This window comes from Pelodiscus sinensis, chromosome 1 (assembly GCF_052426305.1).
Source record: "Pelodiscus sinensis isolate ZL-2025 chromosome 1, ASM5242630v1, whole genome shotgun sequence".
Lineage (NCBI taxonomy): Eukaryota > Metazoa > Chordata > Testudines > Trionychidae > Pelodiscus > Pelodiscus sinensis.
In genome coordinates, this window is record NC_143052.1 from 63527857 (window position 1) to 63544411 (window position 16555).

The 16555-nt window shown below is 42.3% G+C and overlaps 1 protein-coding gene across 2 annotated transcripts in view; it reads left to right on the forward strand.

Annotated features, from left to right (window-relative positions):
* Positions 1–16555, forward strand: part of HMGA2 (high mobility group AT-hook 2) — a 210683-nt gene that overhangs the window by 11441 nt on the left and 182687 nt on the right. For both annotated transcript variants that reach the window (XM_075931194.2, XM_075931197.2), the window contains one exon: positions 397–447. In XM_075931194.2, coding sequence (XP_075787309.1) covers positions 397–447 — 51 coding nt within the window. The remainder of the gene's footprint in view (positions 1–396; positions 448–16555) is intronic.

Genomic DNA, 16555 nt, shown 5'->3' on the forward strand with positions numbered 1-16555 from the left:
GTTACCCAGAGTTAGGAAAGATACCACTAAGTAGAAATACACACACGTTCAAGATGATATTCTTTATCAAACATGCTGATTTAGTTTCTGAACATTATCAAGAGGAAAAACAGCAAATAGCCCGTTGGCTTTAAGAAGTTTCTTTCCTTTTTTAAACAAACTGTATTCTTTGTACCCTACAAGAGGGGATTTTATTATCTTTAAGACTATTCTATGAAATGTTAGAAAAAGGAATGTAGTCAAGATTCAAGCAATAGAGGAGAGAAAGACAGAGGCTTATTGCCACTCATCTAATCAGCAGATACATAATTATGGATAATATTATAAGAAATACATTTCAGTTACCAGGGCTGCAAAATAATGTTTGTTTATAAAATATGTTTTTTCACTTTACAGAAAGCAGAAGCCACTGGAGAAAAACGACCCAGAGGCCGGCCCAGGAAATGGGTAAGTATTTCACTTTCAGCCATTTGATTTATTTTTCTACTTTACAAAACATGTTCCAAAACCATTCTTTAGAAGACTGTTTCTGTTTTTTTTAAAAGAATGTCTCATTTCTTTCTCTTCTGCTGGGTGGGTGAAAGGGTTAAGGCAGTAGACATGTTATCTCAACTTTCTACCTTTAGACTCTGATAGTTTGCTCAAGACACTTTAGTACTAAATGTTTGCAGGCATTGAATAGTATGTGTCTCTTATCAGCATAAAAAGAGTCTCAACTCTTCCTTTAAAAAAAGGTAACAATGAGATAACTTGTTTGGTAATTGAGTAACAAAGGTTAAAGGGGGTATTATCAGGCATCAGAAAGTGATTAAGAAAGGCGATAAAATTTAAATGTAGTGTGTACAAGATAAAGTAAAAAAAAAAACAACCAGAAAAACAAAACCTCTTTGTCTCTTTAGTAATTCTCCACAATCCCTGGGAAACAGAGTACATTTCCCTCCCTCCTCTTCTCCCCCCAATTCTTAAAAGGAACAAAAATAAACTTTGGAAAATTTGCACCGAATGTTTTCTTTGTGTGGACCAGCTTTACACCTCACATAGACTGGATGATGTTATATTTTTCACTTGTCTTGTTATTAAATTTAAAATTCTGCTCTTTTCCATTGCTGTGGACTTCCCTAGTGTGAAAAACAAACTCATTTTTGGAAAGTGCCCTTGATCCTCTTGTTATACACATTTCTGGTTGCTTGAAGTCTAGAAATTCAGTGTTCTCGTTGAGGGCTGAAGTTGCTGCATACCTCTTGTATGCTTTCTTTTTTACTTTTCTCCCTTATACTGTACACACACTTTCAAAAGGAAAGCGATGAGATTGTCACCTGAAAAGCATCTATAGGTGTTTAATGGAAGACATTGACAGTGCAACTATAATGTTCCATAATAAATTCTCTATGGGTATGTCTACACTACCACCCTAGTTTGAACTAGGGTGGTTAATGTAGTCAATCGAAGTTGCAAATGAAGCCCGGGATTTAAATATCCCGCGCTTCATTTGCATCTTGCCGGGCGCCGCCATTTTTAAATCCCCGGTAGTTCGGACTTCGTGCCCGTGGCTACACACGGCACGGAGTAGGTAGTTCGAATTAGGCTTTCTAATTCGAACTACCGGTACACCTCGTTCCACGAGGAGTAATGGTAGTTCTAATTAGAAAGCCTAATTCGAACTACCTACTCCGTGCCGCGTGTAGCCGCGGGCACGGAGTCCGAACTACCGGGGATTTAAAAATGGCGGCGCCCGGCAAGATGCAAATGAAGCCCGGGATATTTAAATCCCGGGCTTCATTTGCAACTTCGATTGACTATATTAACCACACTAGTTCGAACTAGGGTGGTAGTGTGGACATACCCTATCTCCTTCTCCTTCTCCCTGTACCTTTAACTTTTCCAATTCTGTCCTCCATATTTTTTCTATACTTGTTTTTCTTGTCCCATCTCTTCTTCATTTCCTTATGTTCTTCCTTCTATTTCCTCATCTTCATGTTGTCATTTCCTCCATATTAGCTTCCTTTGAAATATATTTTAAGACAGTTGTCAAGACATCCAGGCTTCCTAGAGCTAAAACAGCCCCACAGAAAGCTTCCAGCTATGACTGAGGTTCCCCAAAGTTTCAGAAGCTAAGCACAAGAGAGGAGGGATGGTTTTAACATACGCTATAAAAATAATCCTTTATTGTGATCCAGTGATAAAAGTACCTCAGGATCTTCCTCTAATATTGTGGAGAAAATCAGGCAATCATATACAGTATATAGTATACATGTCTACAGTATTTAGACTAGGCAGATTCTTTGTCCACAGAGAAGAAGCCCATTGGCATTAGGAGATTACATGGTTTATAAAAACTTAAATGAATTGGTAACCTTCTCAAAGGTGGCTTGCATGAGGCAAACACTAAATAGCTCAGTAAAACATATAGCAATTACTGTCAGTTTCCTTATAAGGTTGTGTAGAGTTTTTTAGGGCCTGAGATTATATATGTGGATGCTAACTGATTTTGTCTGATCCTCGTATTAGGTGCAATCCCCAGGGAGGCCCATGAATAGCTATTTTATGAGAATAATTTATAACATCCAAACCATCTATTCTGAGTTTGGTGTATGTGGTTGTAAGCAGAATGTTGTTAACTCTGTGGGAATGGAAAATGTCACAGTTTGCGGTGCTAAGAGGAGCACCATCCTAGGCAATGTATCCAGAGATTAAGAGGTGTCTTCTCTAAAACAGAAAAATAATGGGTTTTTTTAGACAGCGTATTGCACTTTGGTTTGTGTAGCTTACACTGTCAAGAGTAAGCAGGCAGTAGCAACAAAGAAATAAATAGAGTACCATCCTTTGGGTGAAAAAATTGAACTGCAGAAATAAATTCTTGACTATCCCATAGAGGCAGTCTTCACTCTGCAACCAGTAAATGCTTTCCAACAATGCCACTCGGTTCCTTGAAATTAATGAGTATTTTAATGCTCTGTAGTATTTTCTTTTTGCAGATATCAGAAACAGAACCCTTTACCCATTTACTACTGCACTGCATGGTTGTTTTAGAGTGAATTTTAAAAATAATACACAAACTTGTACCTAACAATGGGACAATGTTATAGACATTGGGAAATATAAGTTCCATTTTCTCTCTTCTGATTTTCTGTTTTCCAACTTGAGTCAAACTTGTGGGCTTCCTTTTGCGTGTGATAAAATGGAGAGCCATATCTCATTTTATTCATAAAAAAAATTGTTAAATAATTAGGAGTCATTAGCATACCATCAATATTAAGCAGTATTTGCTGTGGAAATCAGTGAGGGATTCTATCTAAAAACAGATGGGCATGACATAATAAGACTCACTATGTTTTAACATCTAGTTTCTGTTCAGAAAACACTCTTTTTATCACATGAATGTAATTTGGATTTTTTAGCAGTTATTTTCTTTGTAAATGTAATACAGGGGTTCTCAAACTTCATTGCACTGTGACCCCCTTCTGACAACAAAAGTTACTACCGGACTCCAGGATGGGGGACTGAAGCTTGAGCCCTTGTGAACCGCACTGCTCCCGGTAGTGGGCCACCAAAGCTGGAGGGCTTCAGCCCCAGGTGTGGGGAGAGCGGGACTATATCCCAAAGCCCTGCCACCGATGGCTCAAACCCTTAAGCTTAAGCTTTGGCCCTGGGAGATGAGGTTCATACTTTGGCTCTAGCCCTGGCAGTGGGTTGTGGGCCCAGGCTCCAGCCATGATGATCTCATTAGATCGAAGTTGTGACCCGCTTTGGGGTCCCAACCCACAGTTTGAGAACCTGCTAATCTAATATATTTGTATCAAGCATTATTTTAAACAGTTATGTATCAATTAAAATAAAGAATTTGTTGATTTCCTTTGTGTATGCGAGGGTGGGGGAAAGAAATTTTATAGGGTGGATATTTTTCTAAATTTGTAACTTATTTTTGTGAGTCTAGAGGTTTGTGTCATATGTTGTTCATCAAATGGTAAAGTATTATTTCTGCTGTTTCCTTCAATATGCTCGTGCAGAAACATAGTAGCTAACAGACTTTTGTAGAATTCTGGTAGCCAGTCTTTCTGCCAGTTCAAATTAAGCATTTAATATTTAATATTTTATTAAATATTAAGCATTTAATATTTGTGATTCACAATATTTTTTAGAAGAGGGCCTACATGAATGTATGGAACCTGGGGAAAAAAAGCTGAAGTGAGAGGAGTAGAAACCTGATTTATCAGAAGTGTACAGTAAACCAAGCTATATATTTAATAAATAACATGGACTTTGAAAAACAGTCCAAGAAGATAAGATCCTCGTCTGTTGAACAAAAACAGTAAAGAATGAGTGGCTCTATAGGAAATAAATATTTGGTTATAAAGAAAAGCCATTTAGAGTTAATTGATTAAAAGCAATGGAGATAATAAGGAAGAACCAGATGGGATCCAACATATTTAGAATCAGAAATTCAGTTTCAGTTATACTAGACTCCATCTGTCACTAAAAGTTGTTGCTGGACATATGTGTGCAGTACAATACAATTGGGGGGAGGGAATCCTGTCATTTTAATAATGAAAAATATTTCGTTGTGTGCATGTTACCCTTTAATTTTAGACATTTTGATACAAGGACATGATCTAGGTTTTTTGTTGCCTGTGAAATATGCAGATGAAGCTTGTTATTAGTAGGACTAGGAGATTTACTTGGTGTTGCTCAGGTCCTTAACTCAAATGTTTGTTTTTCTTCAGTTAAATCATTTCTCTGGGACTCCGGGGGGCTGCAGATAAGAGTGTGCAGGCTGCCCCGGGGAGAGAGGACAGTCCCAACCCTCTCTCACGGGCCAGGTGAGAAGTGCCTATCCATGGCCACTGCAGCTGTAGTGGGCACAGTTTGGGGAGGGCTTCAGGTCCCTCACCTGGGGATAGACAAACAGATGCACGAACAGACAAACTCTGAATATAGAGATGTGTCTAAACAGCACTTTAAACTTGAAAAAAGATACACAATTTGTGCTACACAAATGGCGTATCTTATTTTGAATCTATTTCAAAGTAGCTTATTTTGAAATTTGGTGCATCTACACAGCACCGAATTTTGAAATAACACACTATTTCGAGCCATCCCTTAACCCTTATGCAATGAAGTTTATCGGGATGGCGAAGTAGTGCGCCCGTTATTTTGAAAAATATTTTGAAAGAACGATTGGCTTGTGTAGATGCGGGGTAGCTATTTTGTGATACCTGTGGTATCCTGAAATAGCTGTGCAGTGTAGACGTACCGAAGCAGATAGCTGGCTCTTTCTCCACCTCTGCCCCCTGCTGTCCCAATGGAGTTATAACTGTCCTGGTCCCCATCTCTGGCCCCTTGCTGCTCCTCTATGATCATTTTATGATATAACTGTCCCTCCTACCAGACCCCTCCTTTTCTATTTCATGAGAAACAATTGAATTCCAGTCTCATCCCATTGTCCTGGCACAACCAAACCCTCACCTTGCTTTGAGTTAGGATAAAAGGAAGTTGCATACCAAATTTGGTGATCCTAGCTCTTAACATTTAGGAGAGTTCTTGAACAAACAGACTCCCGGATGGACAGACAGACACGCAATCTTTCTAAAATATATAATAGATTACTATTGTATGTGTCATAGCAATTTGCAGAGATAATGAAGCCAGGGGGCCCCATTGAAGTGGATGGGAATTTTGCCATTGTCTTCAATGAAGCCAGGATTTTAGTGGTGGAGCCTAACCCTAATCACACTGGAGTCAAGGTATATCTACACAGCACCCTAAACTCAAAATAAGATACGCAAATTGTGTCTCTTATTTCGATTGAATTTTGAAATAATATATTTTGAAATTTGGCACGTCTACACAGTGCCAAATTTTGAAATAACATGCTATTTTGAGACATCCCTTAACACTCATGGAACGAAGGTTACAGGGATGCTGAAATAGCGTGTTCTCCTCTGAAAGACCTATCTCGAAATAGCCAGTGCGTTTAAAAGACATGGGGTTGCTATTCAGGTATACATGTGGTATCCCGAAATGGCCCCGCTATGTAGACGTACCTTCAGTGAGAAGCAGGGGTAGTTCCACATTGCCATGTCCCAAGGAGACTGCACTTCAAACTTCCACATTTTTTACATCTGTGTAAGGCTAGTAATCTGAGTGAAGTACTTTGTTGAGGCAGAAGCAGAACAGACCGAATAAGCAGTTATAATACAATTCATTCCAATGGATCATATTAAAAAGTCCTGGAAATTTCACAGACTTCTAGTGCTCTCAGACTTCAGTTTAATGGAGAAACCTGAAACCTCATTCCGAAGATGATGCTTTAAAAGGGTATTCCAGATTGGTTTTTAGAATGTCTGATTTCACCCTAACATTGTTTAAATTGAAACAAAACATTTCAAAAGCAAATAAAATAGCCAGGCATATTCCAGAACTCCATATGCACATGTTATAACTTTGTAAGGGGTCTGGAGTTGATGCGGATAACTGATTGACATAATGGTATAGTAATATGAAACTATCTGGTAAAGGATAATACAAAGGATTATGTAAAACTCCTACAATAACTTGCTTATAACAGCAAAGATAAAGTAGTTAGTTTCTAAGCACAAACGCACACGCACAAAATCATTGAACCACAAACAACAGATCAATATGATTTTTTTGATAATATGACTTTTTCTTGCAGGCAGACTTATTTACTGCTAAATGTGCTAAACAGTTCATTCCAAATAGGAAGATGATAAAGCAATCAGAAGTAAACTCCATTTCTCTATGCAAGGGTTTGAACTGATTTTAACATTTGTAGATAGACAAGTTTATGGTTCTGAGGTTTCAGGGTGTAATCCTACTCCTATTTAAGTCAATGGAAGGTTTGCCATTGTCTTCAGGAGGTCCAGGATTTCACCTTAAATGCTGAAAGTTAAATTAGGAGATTCAAAACTATTTTTTAAAAAGTGAAGAAAATGATTTTTAGCAGATAACTTTTATAAATGCATTTGAAGCAAAAGGAAGACAAGGATAGGGTAGGCTAATTATTGAATGGAGGAGGGGGGCAATAAGGGTATGTCTACACTACTGAGAACAATCGACGCTGACGCTGTCAATCTTCCAGGGTTCAAATTGGTGGTCTAGTTAAAACAGCCAATTCAAAAAGAGAGGGGCACTTTAGTCAATGCCAGTAACCCTGCTTTCACAAGGAGCAAGGGAAGTTGAAGGGAAACTGTTCTTCCTTTGACTTCCTGCAGCTGACCTGACCTTACTCTCTATAATGGTATAGAGAGTACACTAATAAAGTTTTCAGACAATACCAAGCTGGAAGGGGTTGCAAGTGCTTTGGAGCACAGAATTAAAATTCAAAATGATCTGGACAATTGGGAGAAATGGTCTGAAGTAACTACAGTGAAATTCAATAAGGATAAATGCAAAGGACTCCATTTAGGAAGAAACAATCACTTGCACACATAGAAAATGGGAAATGATTGTTTAGGAAGGAGTACAGTGGAAAGGGATCTGGGGATCATAGTGAGCCACAAGCTAAATAAGAGTCAGCAGTGTGACACTGTTGCAAAAAAGGCAAACATTGTTCTGGGATGCATTAGTAGGAGTGTTGTAAGACAGACACAAGGAGTAATTCTTCCATTCTACTCCATGCTGATTAGGCCTCAATTGGAGTATTGTGTCCCATGCTGGGTGCCAAATTTGAGGAAAGATCTGGACAAATTGGAGGAGATCCAGAGAAGAGCAACACAAATGATTAAAGCTCTAGGAAACATGATCTATGAGGGAAGATTGAAAAAATTGGGTTTGTTTAGTCTGGAGAAAAGAAGACTGAAGAGGACATGTTCGCAGATGACACTAAGGTGAGGGTAGGGATAGGGTCCAATGTGACCTAGACAAATCGGAGGATTGGGTCAAAAGAAATCTGATGAGGTTTAACAAGGACAAGTGCAGGTTCCTGCATTTGGGATGGAAGAATCCTAAGCACTGCTACAGGCTAGGGACTGATTGGCTAAGCAGCAATTCTGCAGAAAAGAACCTGGGGATGAGACGCTGGATATAAGTCAAAAGTGTGCCCACTAACAGCATATTGGGGTGCATTAGTAGGAGCATTGCCAGCAGATCTAGGGAAATGATAATTCATCTTTATTTGGCCCTAGTGAGATCATATCGGGAGTACTGTGTCCAATTCTGGAGTCCCCCCATTACAAAAACGATGTGGATGCATTGGAGAGAGTCTAGCAGTAGGCAACAAAAATGTGGGGTTGGAGCACGACTTATGAGGAGAGACTGAGGGATTTGAGCTTATTTAGTCTACAGAAGAGAAGAGTGAGGGGGGATTTGATAGCAGCCTTCAACTATCTGAAGGGGGTTCCAAAGAGGATAGAGAGATCTGTTCTCAGTGGTAACAGATGACAAAAGGAGAAGCAATGGTCTCAAGAGAGAAGGTCTAGGTTGGATATTAGGAAAAATTATTTCACTAGGAGGGTGGTGTATTACTGGAATGGGTTACCTAGGGAGGTGGTAGAATCTCCATCCCTAGAGATGTTTAAGTCTCGGCTTGACAAAGCCCTGGCCGGGTTGATTTAGTTGGAATTGGTCCTGCCTAGAGCAGGGGGCTGGACTTGATGACCTTCTGAGGTGTCTCTTTCAACCCTATAATTCTATGATTCTATGACATAACCATTTTCAAGTACTTAAAAGGTTGTTACAAGGAGGAGGGAGAAAAATTATTTTCATTAACCTCTGAAGATAGGACAGGAAGCAATAGACTTAAATTGTAGCAAGGATGATTCAGGCTGGACATTAGGAAAACCTTTCTAACTGTCATGGCAGTTAAACACTGCAATAAATTGCATAGGGAGGTTGTGAATCTCTGTCATAGGAGTTTTAAGAGCAAGTTAGACAAACACCTGTCAGGGTTGGTCTGAATAGATAATATTTGGTCTTGCTTTGAGTGCATTAGACTGAAATAGAAGCGTGGGAGCCTGTGTGTAACTGTGAACTTTAACCAATAAGCCTAGGCTTATTGGTTAACTGTTTACACAGTTGAACTTTCACATCCCTAGTGGATGGTCATCATTTTAGCAACCTAAAGATCTTGAATGGGCTTTTAAAACTACAGTGATCTAAATCATTGCCAATGTCCTCACTGTTCCTAAACTGAAAGTGTTGACATATGACATAAAATCAAGTTATATGAAGAACAATTTCGAAGTCTTAGAAAGCTTAATATGTATTGTATAATTTCCATACAAGATGATCTTCAAAAAGTATAATCTCTCAAAAGACTAGGATAACTGCAAAAGCAAGTTATCCAGGAACCTTTAAGATTATTTTTAATTACTGGTGAATCTTTAAAGTTTGGTAATTTGACATTTAATTTTTTTTTCATTTTATATTCTGGAGAAGGAAAACAACTTTTCTAAGCTGCAAGTCATTGAATGGATTGGAAAACATACCTTTAAAACATACTCTGCCTTGGATACATTTATGCTGTGTCTACACTGCACCCCTTTTCCGGAAAAGGGATGCAGATGACACAAGTCGGAATTGCAAATGAAGCGGGAGATTTAAATTTTCCCTGCTTCATTTGTATAAACATGGCTGCCGCTTTTTTCCGGCTCGGGGCTTTGCTGGAAAAAAGCGCCAATCTAGACGGGGATCTTTCGGAAAATAAAGCCTTTTCCGAAAGGTCCCTTATTCCTGATTTTAAGAGGATTTGAATTTCCCAGGCTTCATTTGCATAACCGCGGCCGGCCGCTTTTTCGAAATACTCTATTTCGAAAAAAAACCCGCTGTGTAGATGGTGTTATTTCGAGAAAAACTCCTTCTTTCGCAATAACTCTTACTCCTTATAAAATGAGGTTTAAGGGTTATTTTGAAAGAAGGGTTTTTTCTCGAAATAACTCCATCTACACAATGGGTTTTTTTCGAAATAGGGTATTTTGAAAAAGAGTCCGGCTGTGATTATGCAAATGAAGCCCAGGAAATTCAACTTTCTGCTTCATTTGCAATTTCGTTCGGCTGCATTTTCATTCCTCTCTCAAAAGAAGAATGCAGTGTAGAGATACCCTCAGAGAGGTGTGTGCTTCTTCATTTCTGTACTAGGTAGGCTAGGCTGTGTTTAAGATAAGATTCAAGTAAAGGACTTTGTATGTGATATCACAGTTATCATTCCTGATCAGAATTCTGGAGCCATATTCTCTGCTGGTATGAATCTATGTATGAATCCAAGGATGGCAATGGAGTTCTGCCCATTTATACCAATAGAGAATTTGGTCCTAAATTTCTATGGCCTAGAATTAGTGCATGTTTACACTTAAAATGCTGCAATGACACGGCTGCACCATGCATTTGTGTATGGATTAACTATGCTGATAAGAGCTCCTCCCATTGGCATAGAGTGTTTTTATTAAAACACTACAATGGCACAGATGCATTGGTGCAGCTGAACTAAATGGGAGTTAGGCAGCTAACTGCCTTTAGAAATTTGGCCCAAGCATCTTGCCCTGGGTCACATAGGAAATCTTTGGAAGAGCCAGGAATAGATTTCTGATCTCCTGACAGTCGCCTAGCATTGTAAGAAGGTTGTCCTTCCTTACTTGTTCTCACATGTCTACTAGTTAGATGATGGAGCAGAGCACACATTTGAATTGTATCCCAAGCCAGTGCATTTGCTTGTTTTCAGTACCTATAGGCTAACGATGCATTCAGCACATGCATAGCTGTCAGAGTAATGAGGTAGGGAGGACTTGGAAGGGCATTACATGCTCTTTGTGTACAAGATGTATGAGGGAGTATCAGGACCAGTGTGAGTTTTTGTAACTGGGCTTGGCCCAGCTGTTACCAGGAAATGTATTTGATAAAAATATGAATACAATGATCAAACTAAGCTTCATAAGTTCCTTAAATAATTTTGAATTTAACTAATTTAGGTATTAAGACAAAAGCTGGTTTTTTAATATAGACACTGGACATGTCCAGTTAAAGGGCTCACACCAGAGCTGTCACTAGGCATAAGCAGACTAAAAAGTTGTTTAGGGTTCTGAGCAGCTCTTGCTTTTTATTATTACTTTCAGAAGAACTTGCCTGTGTTAGTATTTAAAAAACTATGTTTTCAAAAAGATCAGAAAATAAACACCCCAAGCTCTGCTTAGTTTATTGGTATTTATTTATTTGTTTGTTTGTTTGTTTAAAATATTTTTACTCCACCTCTCTAATTAAAGTATTTGAGGTGGCTTACAACATTTTAAAAATACAATAGAAATATATATAAAAATTAAAATACGAGATGTGTTGTGGGGAGAGAATATTCCTGATTAGGATCCCCAGTGGTCTAGCACCTCTAGGGCATGTCTAAACTGGCGAGGAGATTGAGCCCCCATTCAATTCTGTGGGTCTAATATAGACCTGTAAATTGAACACCAAGAGCAGACCCCATTGGCATGTGGTATTCCTCATTCTGCAAGGAGTAAGGGAAGCTGATGGGAGGATGTGCTCCAGGCAGCCTCCCACTGTGTGGATGGGGTTTTTAGATACAGGCAGTCCCCGGGTTACGTACAAGATAGGGACTGTAGGTTTGTTCTTAAGTTGAATCTGTATGTGAGTCGGAACTGGCGTCCAGATTCAGCCGCTGCTGAAACTGACCGCCAATTCTGACTTATATACAGATTCAACTTAAGAACCCCAAGCATCCCCAAGTCAGCTGCTGCTGAAACTGATCAGCGGCTGATTCCAGGAAGCCTGGGGCAGAGCAACTCTGCCTCGGGCTTCCTGTAGTCAGCCGCTGGTCAGTTTCAGCAGCAGCTGACTTGGGGACGCCTGGGGCAGAGCAGCTGGGGTGCTGCTGGGTTGCTCCAGTAGCACCGCTCCTCGCTCCTTGGCGCTACTGGACCAACCCAGCAGCACCCCAGCTGCTCTGCCCCAGGCGTCCTGATTCAGCCACTGCTGAAACTGACCAGCAGCGGCTGAATCGGGACCTGGGGCAGAGCAGCTGGGGTGCTGCCGGGTTGGTCCAGTAGTGCCTAGAGTGGCGCTGCAGGACCAATCGGCAGCGCCCCAGCTGCTCTGCCCCAGGGTCCACAACAAAAGCCTGGTCTGCTTGGGGGGGGGCACACTAGCTGTGCCGCCCCCCCCAGCAGACCAGGGACACGGGGAGCAGAGCCACAGCGGCAGCGGGGTGCCGCGCCTCTGAGGCTTTGCTCTGGCAAAGTCTCAGAGGCGCGGGACCCTGCCGCGGCTGCGGCTTCAGTCCCGGTGCCCCTGGTCTGCTGAGGACCGTCTCCAGCAGACCAGGGGCACCGGGACTGAAGCCGCAGCAGCGGCGGGTTCCCGTGCTTCTGAGGCTTTGCCAGAACAAAGCCTCAGAAGCGCGGGAACCCGCTGCTGCTGCGGCTTCGCTCCCGGTGCCTGTGGTCTGCTGGGGACCGTCTCCAGCAGACCAGGGGCACCGGGAGCAGCTTACGAATGGGGCTTTCTCGCCCCGGAGCTCGCAGGCTGCAATCCGCCACCTCAACCTCCAGGGCGAGAAAGCCCCGTTCGTAAGTGCGGATCCGACATAAGTCGGATCCGCGTAAGTCGGGGACTGCCTGTACTTTGACTTCAGCTACGCAATTAATATAGCTGGAGTTGCATATCTTAGGTCAACCTTCTGCTGCACTGTAGTCTAGGCCCTAGTGTCTCTCTCTACAGACATAAAGAAGTCAACACCTTACACCCTTGAGTATATGGGGGCTGCTGGGAGATCTGGTGCCATGAATGTGTAAAAGTGTCATCTGATGGTTAGGCTGGTAATCATGATTCCTGGATTATCTTCCAGCTCTTACCATCAGCATAGAGTCATGGTGTCCAACCAGTTCTGAAGCAGTAGCTACTATAGTGGTTACTGCTATAGCAAACTAGCCACACTCAAGTGGCCAAATAGCCACAGGTGGTTAGTGGCTAGTGTGTGTGACACCACGGGCATAGAGTGTTTTCTGTGTGGTATGGGGGAAGCCACTTAATCCTTGTGTGCACAATGCTCATTTACACTATGGCCTCTAGCTGTAATGATAATCTTCCCCCATTTTACACTACTGTAGAGGTGATAGGAGCCTTTGTGTAAATGAGAATAAGGACCTCTGTGCTTAAATTCACCCATTTGGAATATGGAGTTTGATTATACGTATTACCTGGGATACTTTAGACATGATTCTGCATTCTTTACATACCCTAATGGGAGATTTGGATGAAATGCAGGTTTGAAAATGTTCCAATGGCTTGGGGATAATTAATGTTTGGAAAATGCTTTGAGGTCCTTGAATGAAATCACTGCAGTCTATAAGTGCAAACATTATTATTTCCTTTCCCTTAATCATAAGACAAAGCTGTGTTTCATATTGAAATTCATTATTCTATTTTAGTTACAGTACAGGATTTTCAACAAGAAAGGGCGCTGTTCTCATTAAGTACAAGCACCCGATTCAAGAAAAGCAGTTTTTATACCAACACTAATGGACTTGATATGTGCCTTTAGTTAGCATTGCCCATTTATATCCATATGTCTGTGCTCAAATTTAAAACACAGCCAGTTTACAATAGAGTGATTATTTTTCCTTTTTGGAACCTGTGAGCAGTGTTCTTTAGACCTTTAACATAAAATATTGGGACAAAACCTGCTAATTGACTCTGAAAACACTAACATCACAGAAAGATGAATCCAGACCTTTATCATTTAAAGAGTCAATTAAGTAATTTCACATGTTGTAGAGACATTATCAGTAAAGGAACAGGAGATCTGCTCAGGCCTCAGAAAATCCAAATATTTTCATTCTTCAAGGAGAAGCTATAATCTGAAGCACCAAGCCCCAGGGAAGTGAAAGAGTGAATGAACAAGTGCATGGTAAATGTTATCTCTCTCTATATATAAACACTTTTTTTCCTGCGGGATGACAGAGTGACATCATGTCACCAGCGTCAGCAGGTTCTCTCAGCAAAGTGGGGAATCATGGGACAGGAGAGAGGGCTTGCTTAACTGTGAGTTGAGAGGAAGAAAAAGGAAATTACCTGATCTATGGTAGAGAGAGAAGCCCTGTGCATGGGGCTATAAGACTCTCTACAGTACCATTAACCACAGATTCCTCTGTCTATCCCCTCTTTCCTTTCCCAGTTCTCCTGCAGCTCCAGTTCATTCCCCCTGAATTCCTGCTCTCCCCTCCAGTTCCTGGTGGGGTCCTGCTTGCAGTGCTGCACCTTGACCTTTCAGGGAAAGGCTACACTGACTGGAGCATCCCCTGCTGGCTGCTGCCCCATTAGCCGGGCCTGGCAGGGGCCACAGGAGCTGTGATGGAGAAGGTGTGGGTGCGGGCAGCTATAGTGCATGGGGAACCCCAGCACGTCCAGGTGTAGCTGGTTATTGTAGCAGCACGGGGCAGGCAGCCCTGCAGGGCCTGAGTGCTGCCCCCTTCATAGAGACGCTTCCAGATCTGTGCCACATGCATTTCCCATAACTTGAAGCATCAGCCTCGCTCAGTTTTTCTGCTGCGGGGAGAAGGGCTTAGGTTGGCATGTTCCCTCCCCACCGCTGGTCCGGGCAGAGCTGGTTCAGGGGCAGAAGGTGGTCCTGCTTTGTCCAAAGTTAACATGCTCTACAGGGGAGGAAGAGCACAAGTGAAGCGAAAAATAACAAACATCCATCCAAAAACAATCCGCACTGTGCAAAGCTGCCCCCCACAGACAGAGAGAGGTGAGTGGGGGCTGCTGAAGAGGCTGGGTATAGAGAGGAGTTAGGGGAGTAAAGGGTGTGGGGCACTGCTGGGTCTGGGCATAAGAAGGGGCTGAGGGCAGTGGGCAGTGAGTGTAGCAGGGACCAAGCAGGCATGGGGTGCAGTAAGTAGGGGGTGCTGCAGGACCCAGGCATCGGGAGGAGCGGGGGATGGAGCAGTCAGGGAGTGATGCATGGGGCTTGGTATGGGGGGAGGCTGGTGAGGGGCAGAGGGCGGGGGGGCCCTGAATGGACTGGGCATGGGGAGAGGTGGTCAAGGGCAGCAGGCTGGGTGTTCTGCAGGGACTGAGGTAGTTATGGAATAAGGATGTGAACAACCAGTTGAATCTCTGATAAGCAAATGCTTGTCGGAAAGTTGACATGCTGGTCGACTAGTTGCTTCCCCCTTCCTCTGGCTTCCTCTATCAGAAAGAGGCAGCAAAGAGGGCGGGGGAAAAGGGTCTCTAGTGCGCCCGGGCTGCATGCAGAGTTTCACAGCGGCAGCTCTGCATGGAGCCCGAGATCAGCTGGGAACTCCACACTGACCCTGGGCTCCATGTGGCGCTGCTACTTTCAAATGCCGTGGGAAGCATGGGGCTAGTTGGGGAACTCAGACAGTTTGAATCCCCCACTGTCCCCTTTCTCCCTGCAGTGTTTTCGCCTTTGAAGTTTAGAAACAGCCCTGGGGGTGTTGCTACTCTTCAAAGGCAGAAGCTCCCTTATTGACTAATCGAATAGTCAATGCAAATTGCATAGACTTTTCAATTAGCCAATTAATTGAAATTTTACATCCCTAGTATGGGAGGGAAAGATGGTGCAGCAGGCAGAAGGTACTGCAAGGGCTGGGGTGGGCACAGAGAGGGGCCGACGGGGCACAGTGGGTGGGAGGGACACTGCAAGGGTGGGGCACGAGAAGAGGTTGGCAGGGCACAGCAGTGGGGGAGGAGGGAGTGCTGCAGGGATCAGGCATGGAGAGGGGCTGTGAGGTGCAGGGGGCACTGTTGGGGCCAGGTTGTTTTTCGATGGATATTTATATTTGGGTTTTTTACATTATTTTGTTATGTTAAGTTGGTTTTCATATGAATATTTTGTCAGTGTCAACAAGCTCTCTCAGTGAAGCAAAAGCAGCCAGAGAGAGGGGGGTTGGCGAGTGTTGTGAGTAGGGGGCACAGCCCCCTAGTCCTCTATAACATCATAATTACATAATCTTCAACATATGGTTATTTGTTCTGCAATCTTTTGTCATTCTCTGTTCAGAGTGATTCTGATTTTACACACCTCTCCTACAAGCGTTGTCTGTGCCAGTGACTGGTGATGAAGTATTACTTCCTTGTAAAATATCAGGAGGAACTGGCAGTCACAGAGTCTTTTTTTTTTTGTCATTGCTCATTTGGTTTGTCCAGTGTAGTTCTCCCTTGATTTCTTGATGGAAAAGTGACCTTTGCTTTGTCCAAGAGCAGCCTTAGGGCCACTCTTAGGAAGAGAAAGGGGTGCTACATCTCTGAATGTGGCCATGTGTAGGCTTCCCTGGTTTTGCCTGGAGACTGACAGGGCAGAATTTGGTACATTTATGGAATATGGCTCTTGTATATTTTACAGTGTGGCTAGAAGGACTGTACACAAGGGTAATAGATTTCCATGAAGTCTTTCTCATGAGCTGATTTTCTACTTTACCTGTTGAAGAAGTAGTTTGTTTTCTACTCTTTCAACCCTAGGCAACTTTTAATACATGTATTGTGTAATTTGACATACATTGGGGAAGAAAATACCAAGATAGTAATTCTTTTCATAGCAATTTATGTAAGCTAGTGGTGCTTAATGTGCTCT